We start from the raw sequence: 15,640 nt of genomic DNA, 5'->3' as shown, positions 1-15,640 counted from the left end.
TATATCTGGTAATATTTCCTTTATATATTTAGGTGCTCCTGTATTGTGTACATATATATTAACAACTGTAATATCCTTTCTTGTACTGATTCCTTTGTCATATAATGCCCTTCTTTGGTTTCTGTTATAGCCTTTGTTTTAAAGTCTATTTTGTCTGATATGAGTGTAAATGCTCCTGCTTTCTTGTCATTTTCATTTACATGAAATATCTTGTTCCATCCTCTCACTTTCAGTGTGTGTGTGTGTGTTTAGCTCTACAGTGAGTGTCCTGTAGAAAGTATATTTTGTTAACTATTTGGGGTGTTTTTTTTAGACTTTTTAGTTCTTTCTTCTTTTGTTCTCTTGTGATTTGATGACTATCTTCAGCATTATGTTTGGATTCCTTTTTCTTTTTGTGTGTACATCTAATATTGATTTTTGGTTTGTGGTTACCATGAAGTTTTTATATAGCAATATATAAAATATGCTATAAATATCATACAAATAATATATACATGATTGTTTTAAATTGCTGATCTCTTTATTTAACAACCCTGTATTTGTACTGTCCTCCCCTCATGATTAATGTTTTTTGATATCTTAATTTACATCTAGTTGTTTTGTGTATCTCTTAAGATCCATTGTTTTCTGTAAGGATATGTCATCTAATTTCCACATTATGGAATCTTCCAGTTTTACTTTTTATTGAATTCTAGTTTCATTCCACTGTGGTCAGAGAAGATACTCTATATGATTTCAGTTTTTTTAAATGTGTTGAGACTTGTTTTGTGGCCTAACATACTGTCTATCCTAGAGAATGTCACATGTGCACTTGAGGGAAAATGTATAGGCTATCATTGAGTAGAGGGTTCTATAGATGTCTATTGGGCCTCTATTTCCTCATTTGTCTTCTGCCTAGTTGTCAATCCATTGATGAAAATGATGTATTAAAGTCTCTATTACTGTAGAATTGGTTATTATTCCCTTCAATTCTGTTGGTTATGCTTCATATATTTTGAGGCTCTGTTGTTAGGTGTGTATAGGTTTATAATTTTTAACATATTAATGCATTGACTCTTTTATCAATACATAATGTCATTCTATGCCTCCTGTAACAATTTTTGTCTTGAAGTTTATTTTGGTCTGGTATTAGCATATATATGCCAGCTCTCTTTTGGTTACTATTTGTATGTTATATATTTTTCCATCCTTTCACTTTCAATCTGTTTGTATCACTGGATCTAAAGTGAAGTCTACTGTAGACAGCACATATTTGAATAATTTTTTAATCAGTTCTGTCTATGCCTTTTAATTGGAGATTTTAATCTATATAATTTAAAGCAATTACTAAAAGGAAATATTTACTTCTTCCATTTGCTGTTTGTTTTCTATGTCTTATACCTGTTTTGTTCTCAACCCTCCATTACTGTCTTCTTTTGTGATTAACTGATTTTTGGTAGTATACCATTTTTTAGGTTTTTCCTTAGTAGTTACCCTCGGAATTACAGTTAACATATTAACTTTATAACAAGTTTGAATTAATACCAACTTAGTATCAATAGTACACATACCTCTGGTCCCGTATAGCTCTGCTGCCACCCTATATTACTATTCTCGCAACCAACATTTTTATACATGTGTGCCCATTAACACAGATTTTAAATTATTTACTGGCTTTTGTATTTACCTATGTAACTACCTGTACCTTTCTTAATTTCTTTTTATAGCCTCAAGGTACTGTTTAATATCCTTTCATTTCAGCCTGGAGAACATTGTTTAGCATTTTTTATAGGGCAAGTCTACTAGTGACAAACTCTTTGGATTTTCTTACCTGAGAATGTTTCAGTCTCCAGTGACACCATCTGGGAGGGTGTAACATGCCTACCCAGGCTATCTGCTGCCATCAGTCACAGTTAAGAGACTAGATTCCCCCTTTAGTCTCTGCTGAAGCCATCTCTGCTGGCTAAGAAAGCACCACTCTGGGATGTCTACTGCTACCACATAAGGGGCAAGACCTCCCCAGTAGGTCTCTGCTGACACTGGAGGGAGAAGCAACCACGGTGTTTGACTGGGGTAGAGTTGCTGCTGCTGCTAAGTCGCTTCAGTCGTGTCCGACTCTGTGCGACCCCACAGACGGCAGCCCACTAGGGTTCCCGTCCCTGGAATTCTCCAGGCAAGAACACTGGAGTGGGTTGCCATTTCCTTCTCCAATGCATGAAAGTGAAAAGTGAAAGGGAAGTCACTCAGTCGTGTCCGACTCTAGCGACCCCATGGACTGCAGCCTACCAGGCTCCTCTGTCCATGGGATTTTCCAGGCAAAAGTACTGGAGTGGGGTGCCATTGCCTTATGTCAAAAAAAGTTTATAACCAGCTTAGCTACCTCTTTCCCAGTCCTCCGGCTAGATAGTACATTTTCTTTCTGTTTGCATCTGTCAGTGGTTCTGGGTCGCAGGCTTTTCTTGTGCCCAGTCCAGGATATGTGAAAGATTTTTTTAAAACCCAAGGAACTCATTACTATGCTGTTCCTCAAGTCCTGAGGCCCTAGCTGGCTTGCTTTCCTCTTCACATCTTTTAAAATCCTCTTTCTGCCATATTATGCCTAGAGTTTTTAGTTGTACTTGGAGGGAAGTGGGAGGGAAGCAGGGAAAGATTAATCCAAGCCATCTTGTACTCAGTTATGTTTTCTGATGTTTCATCTATATTTTCAACAAAATTTTCTTTGGACAGAGGAATACAACATATAATCTGACACCTTAAGAACTAAGAGGATCTATCTAGACTAATCTTCTCATTTCCTAGAAGAGATAGTAGGTCTGTCAGTCGAATTTGCTTACTTCCCACAAAGCCATAGAGCTACACAATAGCAGGGCTAAGGATAAGACCACAGACAGACACATTTGTATAATGTTGTATAGCTTTCATTAAGTTCTTTCATCATTGCAAATAAAGATAAATCCTGGGCCTAGATCTTCTTTCTGTAATCACTAAAACACTCACTAACATATTGTGATTTTCAGCTAATCTTCAGCATGCACTGTAGGACAGAAGAGAGTAATAATTTGGAAGAAAAATGCCTGAAAATTCTCTTCAAATAATTACTGAGTTTCCAGTACATAAATACATAGAAGACTACCTCTTGGCATATACTAAATTTATATTTTGATGAGTAAAAATCGGGATGTTGTATATACCTTGGAAAGCTTACAAACATGATTCGTCTACATAACCAATATATTGAGGTGATGTGGTAACTAATGTACATTACATGAGATCATCTGAATATATTGTAAAAGATCTCATGATACGTGATATATGCCTTCTGAGTTTTAATCTGATAAAGAATAAAGGCACAAAATTTTAGAAGCTGTGACATTTCTATATTGTTTACACACAATGTTTCTTGCTGTTTTCCTATAGATATTTGAAAGCTACCAATGAGATACTTCATTTTACTCTCCTAAAAATGTATTTAACGTGCATTTTAAACAGATTCAGTATGTATGCTATACTTTAATCAAATTTACATTCTAAAAACGTACTACATAACACTTTAAGACACTTACATAATCAGTAGTAATGTCAAAAAAGAGAGAGAGATCTAAAACTCTTAATTTCTCCCAGGAGAACTTACTATTTTGTATTATCAGCTATATATTAATTTGTGAAAAGCATACTTGAAATGATAATATATTAATTTATAAAAACAATGTATTTATTTTTTAAAAAAGCATGGAGTATCAAATATTTCAGAACTTCAGGGCCTACAAACTGTCATTTGAGTTTAAGTGAACTTCAGTCTTTCCTTCCAAATGAAATGAAGAGAGTATTTTATATCAAGTTGTATCTCAGAAATTTGGCTTTGAAGTAAAGTATCATGCCCAGCATATTCCCAGTGGGTTCACTATTGCCTTAGAGACCTGATCCTAGCCAGATGACAAAGTTAGATGACAAATTAGCTGAATGGACTATGATTTCTTTTCAAGGCCATCTGTGTTCAACGCTACTTCTTCACAACAGTACACACATGACCAGAGGCACACAGCAACTAGTTCTTCCAGCAAGACCTTCCATCACACCCTCTGACCCTGCTAAAATCAATCATCAGTAGAAGCCTGAGACCCCTAGGCCATTCACTGCAATTGGGATTCCTGTCCCCACAGGGTCTGGATGTATCCTAGCTGGACTTCACGCCTCCAATCCCCGCAACTTGAGAAAGCCTCCCACCATACCCTTTAAGAAGTCAGGGCAGATCATTGACAAATCCCCTATATTCTCAACTTCTTCTTTGAACATTCCTTCCTCTCACCTTAGTTCAGTGCTTCTCAATCCTGACTGCAATTTCAGAATCACCTGGGGAACTTCTATAAACTCCCAGTGCTCAGGCCTCACTCTACACCATAGGTTCTGAGGATGGGGCCCAGGCCTCAGTAGGTTGAACTCCTCCTGCATCACAGATGATGGTGATGCCTGCAAAGACAAGCTCCACTGGGCTGTGTTATACCTGTGCTGTGCCCTCAGGGGCTGCTCCCCAGACAGAACTCTAGGGTCAGGAGGTCCCTCTCTCACAGCTCTGGCACCACCAGGTCTCAATTGAGCAGGCTAGCTGCTCTTTACTGCCACATTCAAACACAAAATCTCTCTCACCTAAAATCTACGAGGCTTTCCAAATTGTGGGCAGTTCCACCAACACACAGGGACTTCTCTTAAGCCTGTTTCTTTGCATTTGCTTTTTCTCTATAGTAATGCTCTGAATTCTTCAGCCATTGAAAATAAAAGTTCTCTTGTTTCTGTAAAACTCAATTTAACTGGTAACCTCAGCACTTCCATGAAGCCCTCCTGGTTTCTCAGAGCTTAGAAGTACTGCTAAAAGGCTTCTTCCATAGTGATTCATCCCACAGTGCTATTGTAGTGCTCACCTTATTGCTTGCAAAGAGCACTTGCCATTAAAACCAATACAGTATTGTAAAGTTAAATAAAATAAAATTAAAAAAAAATAAAAGTGAAAAGTGAAAAAAAAAAAAAAGAAATTAGTGATATAAGTAGGAAAATTCAGAGCGCATGAGTCTAGATGGAGCCCCAATTCATCAAATGTGGTGCTAATATAAAACTGAAAAGATTATCCTTTGGACCAAAAAAAAAATCTTCTCTTTATTAAACATAATTACACTGAAGCAATTACCATAAGAAATCTGGCATGAGAAGTCCAGGTTCAATGCATGATACAGGATGCTTGGGGCTGGTGTACTGGGATGACCCAGAGGGATGGTATGGGGAGGGAGGTGGGAGGGGGGTTCAGGATGGGGAACACATGTGCACCCATGGCAGATTCATGTTGATGTATGGCAAAACTAATACAATATTGTAAAGTAATTAGCCTCCAATTAAAATAAAAAAAAAAAAATCTGGCATGAGATCAACACTATTAAAGAGATTTGGCTATTGAAATACCATACAGGCCCTGAACAGAAAAGAGACCTACTAGACAAGTACCAACCCTGTTGATGGCATTTTACTCACTTTTTATGCAAACAATGAACTAATAAATTTAACTAACTCTCATTTTAATACTGCTCCATATAGAACTTCTGATTGCTTTTTTACCATTTACACTATGAATCAGTCTTTTTTTTTTTTTTTTTAAGTGCTACCTCTGGCTTCTAGCCTGAGCCAAAATACCACACCCTGCTCTCTGGCCTGTCCACAGGAAAACATGGAACCAAAACATTTGATTCTTTATATACTACTTGGCCCTTCTTGATCTTACCTATTATGGTGGCTCAGATGGTAAAGCGTCTGCCTACAATGCAGGAGACACGGGTTCAATCCCTGGGTCGGGAAAATCCTCTGAGAAGGAAATGGCAAACCACTCCAGTACTCTTGCCTGGAAAATCTCATGGACGGAGGAGCATGGTAGGCTACAGTCCATGGGGTCACAAAGAGTCGGACACAACTTAGCAACTTCACTTTCGGTTTTCCATATAGTATGAGAAATAAGATTGGTTTCTTTGAATTTATTCATTCACCTAACTCCAGGGCCCCATCTGGATAACTTAATCCAGATGTTCATATCATGGTGATGTCTGGTCTAAACATGGGTCAGCTAGACTGCATTTTATGCGGAAAACCTACACCTCATATCTCTCACTTGATAAAAGTAGAGATGGACTTTTGGTATACATAGGAATGATCTATCTATCTAAGGTCTTATCTATCTATCTTTGTGCACATATCTGCAATATACAAACTCTCTTACATACTTAAAACCTGATAGTGCATCACTGATTGGCCAAATCATTTTTTAAACAGCATACTTTTTGGAGAAATAAAATGTTTTCTCATTTATTATAGTCTAGTCTTGGCCATTTATCAAGTTAAATAATATGAAAATGTTAAATCCAAAAATAATTCAAAAACTTTTAAACTTAATCTCTTTTCAAATCTACTAATAAATATAATTATTTTAATTATATCAGGCTTCTTGGTTTCTCCCCCAAGGACTACAGTTTTAAACCCCATAAAAGGAGTCTCTGTAGTTAAGTATATATATATATATTTTTTTTTCCAAAGTTAGCTTGATTGTCCATACACACCAAGAAACATTTTTTTTAACCAGAGAAAAATAATAACTCCAAGTATTTAAGTTCTCTGTAATAAAATTTGTTGTGAAGTGGTAAAAATAACCTCATGAGAGAAGAAGAAGGAGAAATGAAGAAAACACAGCAAACAAAAAAACACTACAATCCCAAGCTAATGTGTGATAAACTCTTGTTTTCATTCTCATCTCTTCCAAGGAAAGCTATTGGCATAAGATATAAAATTTTAACTTTAATCACATAATACAGAGATGAGGTGACAGATTAAAGATGTCTGGAAATGTTCTTACCAACACCTTAAGGCTGGTGTATAATAATGTGTCCTAACCACTAAGTCCTTAGGATATTAACAGGTATTTCATAAATAAAGGGATGAATGGTCACACAAGCTAGAAAACTGCCAGCTTTAACAAAATTGACCAGGTTTCTTTACTGCAGAACTTCAAAGCCTTTAATGGGCTTGTGCGCCCTGTGAATCTCCCAGAGCAGGTACAGAGGCAGCAAATTCATCTTACCACAGAGCTCTATTCCCAGGAGGCTACTTTATCAAAAGTAGTTTGGCAAAGATTGAAACATATAGGTGCCCCATACAGGTGGTTAGGTGATTTACTCCTAGGGCCAATATTAGGAATTTGGCATGGCACAAAGACAACGCACCATCATGTACCAATCACCCAAGACTTCCTCTAGTGTCCCACATACAGTGGGTGAGGGGAGCATGGGGGAGGGAAGTGGTGAAGGGTTTTTCTGCCTGCTTTTCTTACACACCTGTTTCTGGAGTCTGAAATCTCCATACTTAGGCAGCTGAGCTGGAGGCTTGAGCTGAGTGCTGGGCTCACTGTTTACAATGTGATGGGAAATCTGGTAGACAAAGAAGCAGTCTCCTTCATTAACAGTGACTTGAGCATTCCCAGACCCCCATCAGCTCCTCAGTCACCAAGTCCCAGAGCAAGCAGGAAACCCACACTGAGTAGCTGAGATAAGAACTGCTGATAACAGCAGCACAGTTCACAACCAGGAAGTAACTACTGTCACTTGCACCGCAGGAGAAACATAAGGAGGGTGGTCACAAAAGCCTTTTCAGACAAGTCTTTCATGCATTCATCCAGGTGACTCCCAAGCCCCACTCGGAAACCAGTAGCTGGTAGATAAGCACCTCCGGAATGTCCACTAATTTTGTTGTGACAGTTTTACTGTTGGTGCAAACCAGGAGTCAGCTCATCTAGGTCCTTCTAGGGGTATGTGGTGAAAGTCTCAATTGCCAGTGCAATGGATCCCTGTCTTCCCATGCACACAGATACTTTGACTGCAACTACAGGAAAGGGGAGAGACCTTCAGGAAACGGACCTTGGCTCTACTGTTTACCAACTATGTCACCATGGGTGACTTGCTTAACCCCTGTATGGTTCAATTTCCTCATCTGCTTTTCTAAAAGGTTAATAGAAGGGGGCGGCAGAGGATGAGACTGACGGCATAACCAACTCAATGGACCTGAATCTGAGCAAATTCCAGAAGAGAGTGAAGGATAGGAGAGCCTGGCACGCTGTAGTCACGGGGTTACAGTCAGACACGACTTTGCAACTGAACAATAACAACAAAATATCTGTACCTATATCAGGGTTTTTGTGAAGATTAACTAATATACTGAAAGCACTTAAGGGGCTTCCAAGGAGGTGCTTCCAATGCAGGGGGCCTGGGCTTGATCCCTGGTTGGGGAAACAAGACACCACGGCGAAAAAAAAAAAAAAAGAAAACCAAGAAAGAACTTAGCACAAATTCGTGCTGTATTGCAGATGCCCAATAAACACAGTAATTTAAATCCCGCGCTCCAGCAGCCCAGGACTGTGGCCACGGTCCTGTGTTCCTGCTGGGACGTCAAGCCCAACTTCCTTCTGGGAAGTCAAGTTTGCTGGGAAGTCAAGTCCAAAGAATAGCAAGGAGAGGTAAGAAAGCCCTCCTCAGTGATCAATGCAAAGAAAGAGAGGAAAACAATAGAATGGGAATGACTGGAGAAGGAAATGGCAACCCACCCCAGTGTTCTTGCCTGGAGAATCCCAGGGACAGGGGAGCCTGGTGGGCTGCCGTCTATGGGATCGCACAGAGTCGGACACAACTGAAGCGACTTAGCAGCAGCAGCAGCAGAGAGCTCTTCAAGAAAATTAGAGACACCAAGGGAACATTTCATGCAAAGATGGGCACAATAAAGGACAGAAATGGTATGGACCTAACAGAAGGAGAAGATATTAAGAAGACGTGGTAAGAATACACAGAAGAACTGTACAAAAAAGATCTTCATGACCCAGATAACCAGGATGCTGTGATCACTCACCTAGAGGCAGACAACCTGGAATGCAAAGTCAAGTGGGCCTTAGGAAGTATCACTATGAACAAAGCTGGTGGAGCTGATGGAATTCCAGTTGAGCTATTTCAAATCCTGAAAGATGATGCTGTGAAAGTGCTGCACTCAATATGCCAGCAAATATGGAAAACACAGCAGTGGCCACAGAACTGGAAAAGGTCAGTTTTCATTCCAATCCCCAAGAAAGGCAATGCCAAAGAATGTTCAAACTACCACACAATTGCACTCATCTCTCACGCTAGCAAAGCAATGCTCAAAATTCTCCAAGCCAGGCTTCAACAGTACATGAACCGTGAACTTCCAGATGTTCAAGTTGGATATAGAAAAGGCAGAGGAATGAGAGATCAAATTTCCAACATCTGTTGGATCATCAAAAAAGCAAGAGAGTTCCAGAAAAACACCTACTTCTGCTTTATTGACTATGCCAAAGCCTTTGACTGTGTGGATCACCACAAACTGGAAAATTCTGAAAGAGAAGGGAATACCAGACTACCTTACCTGCCTCCTGAGAAATCTGTATGCAGGTCAGGAAGCACCAATTAAAAATGGACATGGAACAACAGTCTGGTTTCAAATAGGGAAAGGAGTACGTCAAGGCTATATATTGTCACCCTGCTTATTTAACTTACATGCAGAGTACATCATGAGAAATGCTGGACTGGATGAAGCACAAGCTGGAATCAAGATTGCTGGGAGAAATAACAATAACCTCAGATATGCAGATGACACCACCCTTATGGCAGAAAGTGAAGAAGAACTAAAGAGCCTCTTGATGAAAGTGAAAGAGGAGAGTGAAAAAGTTAGCTTAAAACTCAACATTAAAAAAACTAAGATCATAGCATCCAGTCCCATCACTTCATGCAAATAGATGGGGAAACCATGGAAATAGTGACAGACTTTATTTTTTCGGGCTCCAAAATCACTGCAGATGGTGACTGCAGCCATGAAATTAAAAGACGCTCCTTGGAAGAAAAGCTATAACCAACCTAGACAACATACTGAAAAGCAGAGACATTACTTTGCCAACAAAAGTCTGTCTAATCAAAGCTATGGTTTGTCCAGTAGTCTTGTATGGATGTGAGGGTTGGACTATAAAGAAAGCTGAGCACTGAAGAATTGATGCTTTCGAACTGTGGTGTTGGAGAAGATTCTTCAGAGTCCCTTGGACTGCAAGGAGATCCAACCAGTCCATTCTAAAGGAGATCAGTCCTGGGTGTTCTTTGGAAGGAATGATGCTAAAGCTGAAACTCTGGTACTCTGGCCACCTGATGCAAAGAACTGATTCATTTGAAAAGACCCTAATGTTGGGGAAAACTGAAGGCGGAGGAGAAGATGACAACAGAGGATGAGATGGTTGGATGGTATCACCGACTCAATGGACATGATTTTGAGCAAGCTCCGGGATTTGGTGATGGACAGGGAGGCCTGGCATGCTACAGTCCATGGGGTTGCAAAGAGTCAGACATGACTGAGTGACTAAACTGAATAATTTAAATAAGTAGAAATCATAGCCAAAGAAGGACAAGGATGGAACTAAAGCTTCTGGTAGTAATGTACACATACTCGGTCATGTCCAACTCTTTGTGACCCCGTGGACTATATCCCATCAGGCTCCTCTGTCTGTGGGATCTTCCAGACAAGAATATCTGAGTGGGTTGCCATTTCCTACTCCAGGGGATCTTTACAACCTAGAGGTCAAACTGGCGTCTCTTGTGTCTCCTGCATTGACAGGCAGACTCTTTACCACTGTGCCACCTGGGAAGCCCCTGAACTAAAGCTTAGCAGGAGATAAATAGTGGAAATTCAATAAACACTTGTTGGTTAACCAATCTCTCATAAAGCTAATGCTGGACTATTGGAAAAATAAGTTCTCACTTGTTTATATGGGGGTCAGGAGGAATAGGGCTTTTAATTACCCTAAAAACTGAAGGATGAAGCCACTGTCTCATGGTATTTGCATCTTGAGGCTGAGTGGACACTAAAGACCATCTAATTCTCTAAGAGAAGGACAAATCAATGTTAAAAGTGGTTTCAGCCACTCAGCGAGTCCTAAGATGCACCATATGGAAAGGTATGCTCTGAACTATCCAGAGCAATGAGGTAGAAAATGAGACTGTGTACAGAGACATTTGTCAACATTTTCTGCCAAAAGTTGTTAGAGGGTCCTTAAAGATAGTTTCTTCAGCAGCAATTAATGAAAGGAAGGATCTGTAGCACCCTTTACCACACTCTATGGATTTGCTGCTCGCTTCTCATTTTCAACTCTACAGAAAGTGATGAATAAAGACATAGTAGCACATGTCAAAAAGGCAGAATTCATTCACAAGTGAAACAGACTCAGGTGACATACTCTTCCACTCCTGCTAGATCAGCTTATTGTCCCAAAGGAAAATACCATCCTAAAAAAGCACTGTGAACCCAAACCACAGCACTAAACCCATGCTGATGACCATTTATTTTTAGTTTATGCAGAATACCACTCCTAAAACAGCAAGGAAAATATAGGCGCTCGATGTACATATACTTCACAGAATATACATGTTCCCTAGCCACAATCAGAGAGGCACCTCTTCTGCTCCTCTTTGTGTGAAAAACCACATGCAACCCTCCATAGCCAAGACTGAACTGTTTCACACATTTGCTTAAGGAGACTATCTCTTCCATCTGAGGCTGGGGGCTGGCTGGATAGGAAGAAATTCAGCCATGCTCTGCTCTCCCAGTCCAGTCCAGACATCATGTTGGAAACCTGACTGGGCAGTTCAGTGGTGATCAACCTGTGCAAAGGAAGCACAGTGGGAGGACAACTCCCTACGGAAAGACAGTATACAAAAATCAATGTTGTCTCCTACCTGTGATGGACAAGGTCTTGGAGGGAGCGCAGGTGGTGGAGGTAACAATCCTGACTTTGAAGCTGAAAAGAAAAACACACTGTTAAGGACCACCGGTGGGGGCGCGGGGGGAAGCCCTCTTTCACTTGTAAAACAGGAAGAGCTATTCCATTTAACTTGTTTAAACTTTTAAAATCTGTGGGCTAAATTAAAAAAAAAAGACCATATGCTATTCCAATCCCTTTTTCACTTCCATCCTATTCAAAGTCCAAATATTTATATAGGCTGTTGTAATTAAGATAATGTAAAACAGTAAGGAAATGACACCGTTTGATCAAAAAGGCCGGGATGTAGAACAGGATGGACAGTCAATCCCTCATTATTCCAATATTAATTATTTAGTTTCAAATACTCTAGGCCCTTTGGCTTCTTGCCTATTTCTCACAAGCTCTCAGCCATTACACTGCTCATTAGCTTGAGTTGGGAGCCAGAACCCTAATAAGGCAGTGCTGCTGCCCTGTAAGTCAGTGGGTCTGACAGCAGTAGGGGAGGCTGAAAATGATGGACGAAAATGATATTTAGGGATTCTTCAAAGATCTCAATTTCTGATAATTAAACCTGTTTCTAAAATAATTTAGCCCCATTTGAAGCATATTCTGAAAGAAAGTTTCATTCTAACTTTTTAAAAAATTTTATGAGATATAGAGAAAACTGGAGTTATGCCAAGAATGTCTGAGTTGTAACTTAACAATGAAAAAAAACATCTGCTATTGAATTATAAATAAGGCTCATGATCACATGCAAGAAATGAGTTTATTATCACACACTGGTCAAGTAAAACCACATTCTTTACAAACTTCTTCAAAAAGCATACCATGCTCTATATAACTATAGGCAGTTTACTTCCAAATCTGTAATATGTGTGCTAGTATTTGGACAACTTTCTATGCCTTAAAAATAAATCACAGCAATGTGCCAAGAACATAAAAGTTTTTGCAAATCACTTTTGATTTGATCCAGCTAGATCAGACAAGCTAGAATATGGAGCTCAGGGCTTTCCACAAAGGTAACTCAGAGTAATTTCATAGAGATTTTCCTCCTGAGCCAGTGCATGAATACAGTACAACCATGTGGGCCCATCAGCGATTTCTCTCAGTCTGTCTTTCATTAAAATTTATTAAACACATCAGTAAGTCAAAACTCCAAAAATGGTGAGACCATGAACAGCCTTCAGAAACAAACCATGTAGCAAGAGAAAATGACAAAAGTCTCAGGAATTATCTACCTCAGGGCCCCCACTCTATGGGTCCTCAGAGTCTGGGCCTTTAAATTACCAGTTATTTTAAAAAATAAAACAAACAAAACAAAACAAAACAAAAAAAACAAAAATAAACACAAAATCTATGCTTGCCTTTAAAGGAAAGGCCTTTCACCAGAATGAAGTCTATGTTAAACCAACCCTTCATTAACAAAACAGGACTAAGAAATGATCAGACATTTAATTAAATGAGTTCTGATTCCAGTCAAGATGGAGTATCGGAAGCCAGATATACCCTCCTTTTTGAAAAAGCCAAAAACAAATCTATAGATTTTTTTATATAAAATAAACAGTTTCTTTGACACTAGGAAATCAGGCAACAAAAGACAGTGATTCCTGAGAGACAGGAAACAAACCAGGTGAGTCATATGACTCACTGTCCCTGCTGACAGCCCTGCAAGTTACTAGAAAAAAGAATCTACCTCTAGATTCATGTCTGATTAATTTCATTTTTATGATTATTTAATTTTTCAAAAACAAATGCCCTATTTTTATAAATGATATTAAGGTGTGCTTCTGAATATACTTTTGGATAAAATTATATCATAAATATTAACAAATATAAACAAGGGTCCCTATAGTCAAATCTATGGTTTTTCTAGTAGTCACGTAGGGATATGAGAGCTGGACCATAAAGAAGGCTGAGCTCCAGTTTGACTATAAAGAAGGCTGAGCTCCAAAGAACTGATGATTTCAAACTGTGGTTCTGAAGAAGACTCTTAAGTGTTCCTTGCACAACAAGGAAATCAACCCTGAATATTTACTGGAAGGACTGATGCTGAAGCTGAAGCTCCAATACTTTGGACACCTGTTGCAAAGTGCCAACTCTTTAGAAAAAACCCTGATGCTGGGAAAGACTGAAAGCAAAAAGAGAAGGGGATGGCAGAGGATGAGATGGTTACATAACATCACCAACTCAAAGGACATGAGCTTGAGCAAACTGTGGGAGACTGTGAAGGACAGGGAGTCTGGAGTGCTGCAGTCCATGGGGTTGCAAAGAATCACACATGATTTAGTGACTGAACAACAGCAACATGATCTCAAGGGTAACGTATACACTATTTCACTATGAAGCATGGCATTTGCTGTATGTTTGTTTTCAGTTCAGTTCAGTTGCTCAGTCATGTCCAACTCTTTGCAACCCCATGAACCACAGCATGCCAGGCCTCCCTGTCCATCACCAACTCCCGGAGTCCATCCAAACCCATGTCCATTGAGTCGATGATGCCATCCAACCATCTCATACTCCGTTGTCCCCTTCTCCTCCTGTCCTCAATCTTTCCCAGCATCAGGGTCTTTGCAAATGAGTCAGCTTTTCGCATCAGGTGGCCAAAGTATTGGAGTTTCAGCTTCAATATCAGTCCTTCCAATGAACACCCAGGACTGATCGCCTTAGGATGGACTGGTTGGATCTCCTTGCAGTCCAAGGGACTCTCAAGAGTCTTCTCCAACACCACAGTTCAAAAGCATCAGTTCTTTGGCACTCAGCTTTCTTTATAGTCCAACTCTCACATCCATACATGACCACTGGAAAAACCATAGACTTGACTAGATGGACCTTTGCTGACAAAGAGATGTCTCTGCTTTTTAATATGCTATCTAGGTTGGTCATAACTTTCCTTCCAAGGAGTAAGTGTCTTTTAATTTCATGGCTGCACTCACCATCTGCAGTGATTTTTGGAGCCCAGAAAAATAAAGTCAGCCACTGTGTCCACTATTTCCCCATCTATTTGCCATGAAGTGATGGGACCAGATGCCATGATCTTAGTTTTCTGAATGTTGAGCTTTAAGCCAATTTTTTCACTCTCCACTTTCATCAAGAGGATCTTTAGTTCTTCACTTTCTGCCGTAAGGGTGGTGTCATCTGCATATCTGAGGTTATTGATATTTCTCCCAGCAATCTTGATTCCAGTTTGTGCTTCATCCAGCCCAGCGTTTCTCATGATGTACTCTGCACAGAAGTTAAATAAGCAGGGTGACAATATACAGCCTTGACGTACTCCTTTTCCTATTTGGAACCAGTCTGTTGTTTCATATCCAGTTCTAACTGTTGCTTCCTGACCTGTAAACAGGTTTCCCAATAAGCAGGTCAGGTGGTCTGGTATTACCATCTCTTTCAGAGTTTTCCACAGTTTGTGGTGATTCACACAGTCAAAGGCTTTGGCATTGTCAATAAAGCAGAAATAGATGTTTTTCTGGAACTCTCTTGCTTTTTCAATGATCCAGCGGATGTTGGCAATTTGATCTCTGGTTCCTCTGCCTTTTCTAAAACCAGCTTGAACATCTGGAAGCTCATGGTTCACATATTGATGAACCCTGCTTGGAGAATTTTAAGCATCACTGTACTAGCGTGTGAGATGAGTGCAATTGTGCGGTAGTTTGAGCATTCTTTGGCTTTGCCTTTCTTTGGGATTGGAATGAAAATTGACCTTTTCCAGTCCTGTGGCCACTGCTGCATTTTCCAAATTTGCTGGCATGTTGAGTGCAGCACTTTCACAGCGTCATCTTTCAGGATTTGAAATAGCTCAACTGGAATTCCATCACCTTCACTAGCTTTGTTCGT

General features: G+C 39.7%; 1 protein-coding gene across 2 annotated transcripts in view; it reads right to left on the bottom strand.

Annotated features, from left to right (window-relative positions):
• Positions 1-15,640, bottom strand: part of REPS2 (RALBP1 associated Eps domain containing 2) — a 244,308-nt gene that overhangs the window by 55,740 nt on the left and 172,928 nt on the right. For both annotated transcript variants that reach the window (XM_027533588.1, XM_027533589.1), the window contains exons 14-15: positions 11,781-11,842; positions 7,341-7,433 (exon numbers count right to left, since the gene is read on the bottom strand). In XM_027533588.1, coding sequence (XP_027389389.1) covers positions 7,341-7,433; positions 11,781-11,842 — 155 coding nt within the window. The remainder of the gene's footprint in view (positions 1-7,340; positions 7,434-11,780; positions 11,843-15,640) is intronic.

The sequence above is a fragment of the Bos indicus x Bos taurus genome, chromosome X (genome assembly GCF_003369695.1).
Source record: "Bos indicus x Bos taurus breed Angus x Brahman F1 hybrid chromosome X, Bos_hybrid_MaternalHap_v2.0, whole genome shotgun sequence".
NCBI lineage: Eukaryota > Metazoa > Chordata > Mammalia > Artiodactyla > Bovidae > Bos > Bos indicus x Bos taurus.
Note: the sequence above shows the minus strand (reverse complement) of the source record. Positions and strands in the feature narration are given on the sequence as shown.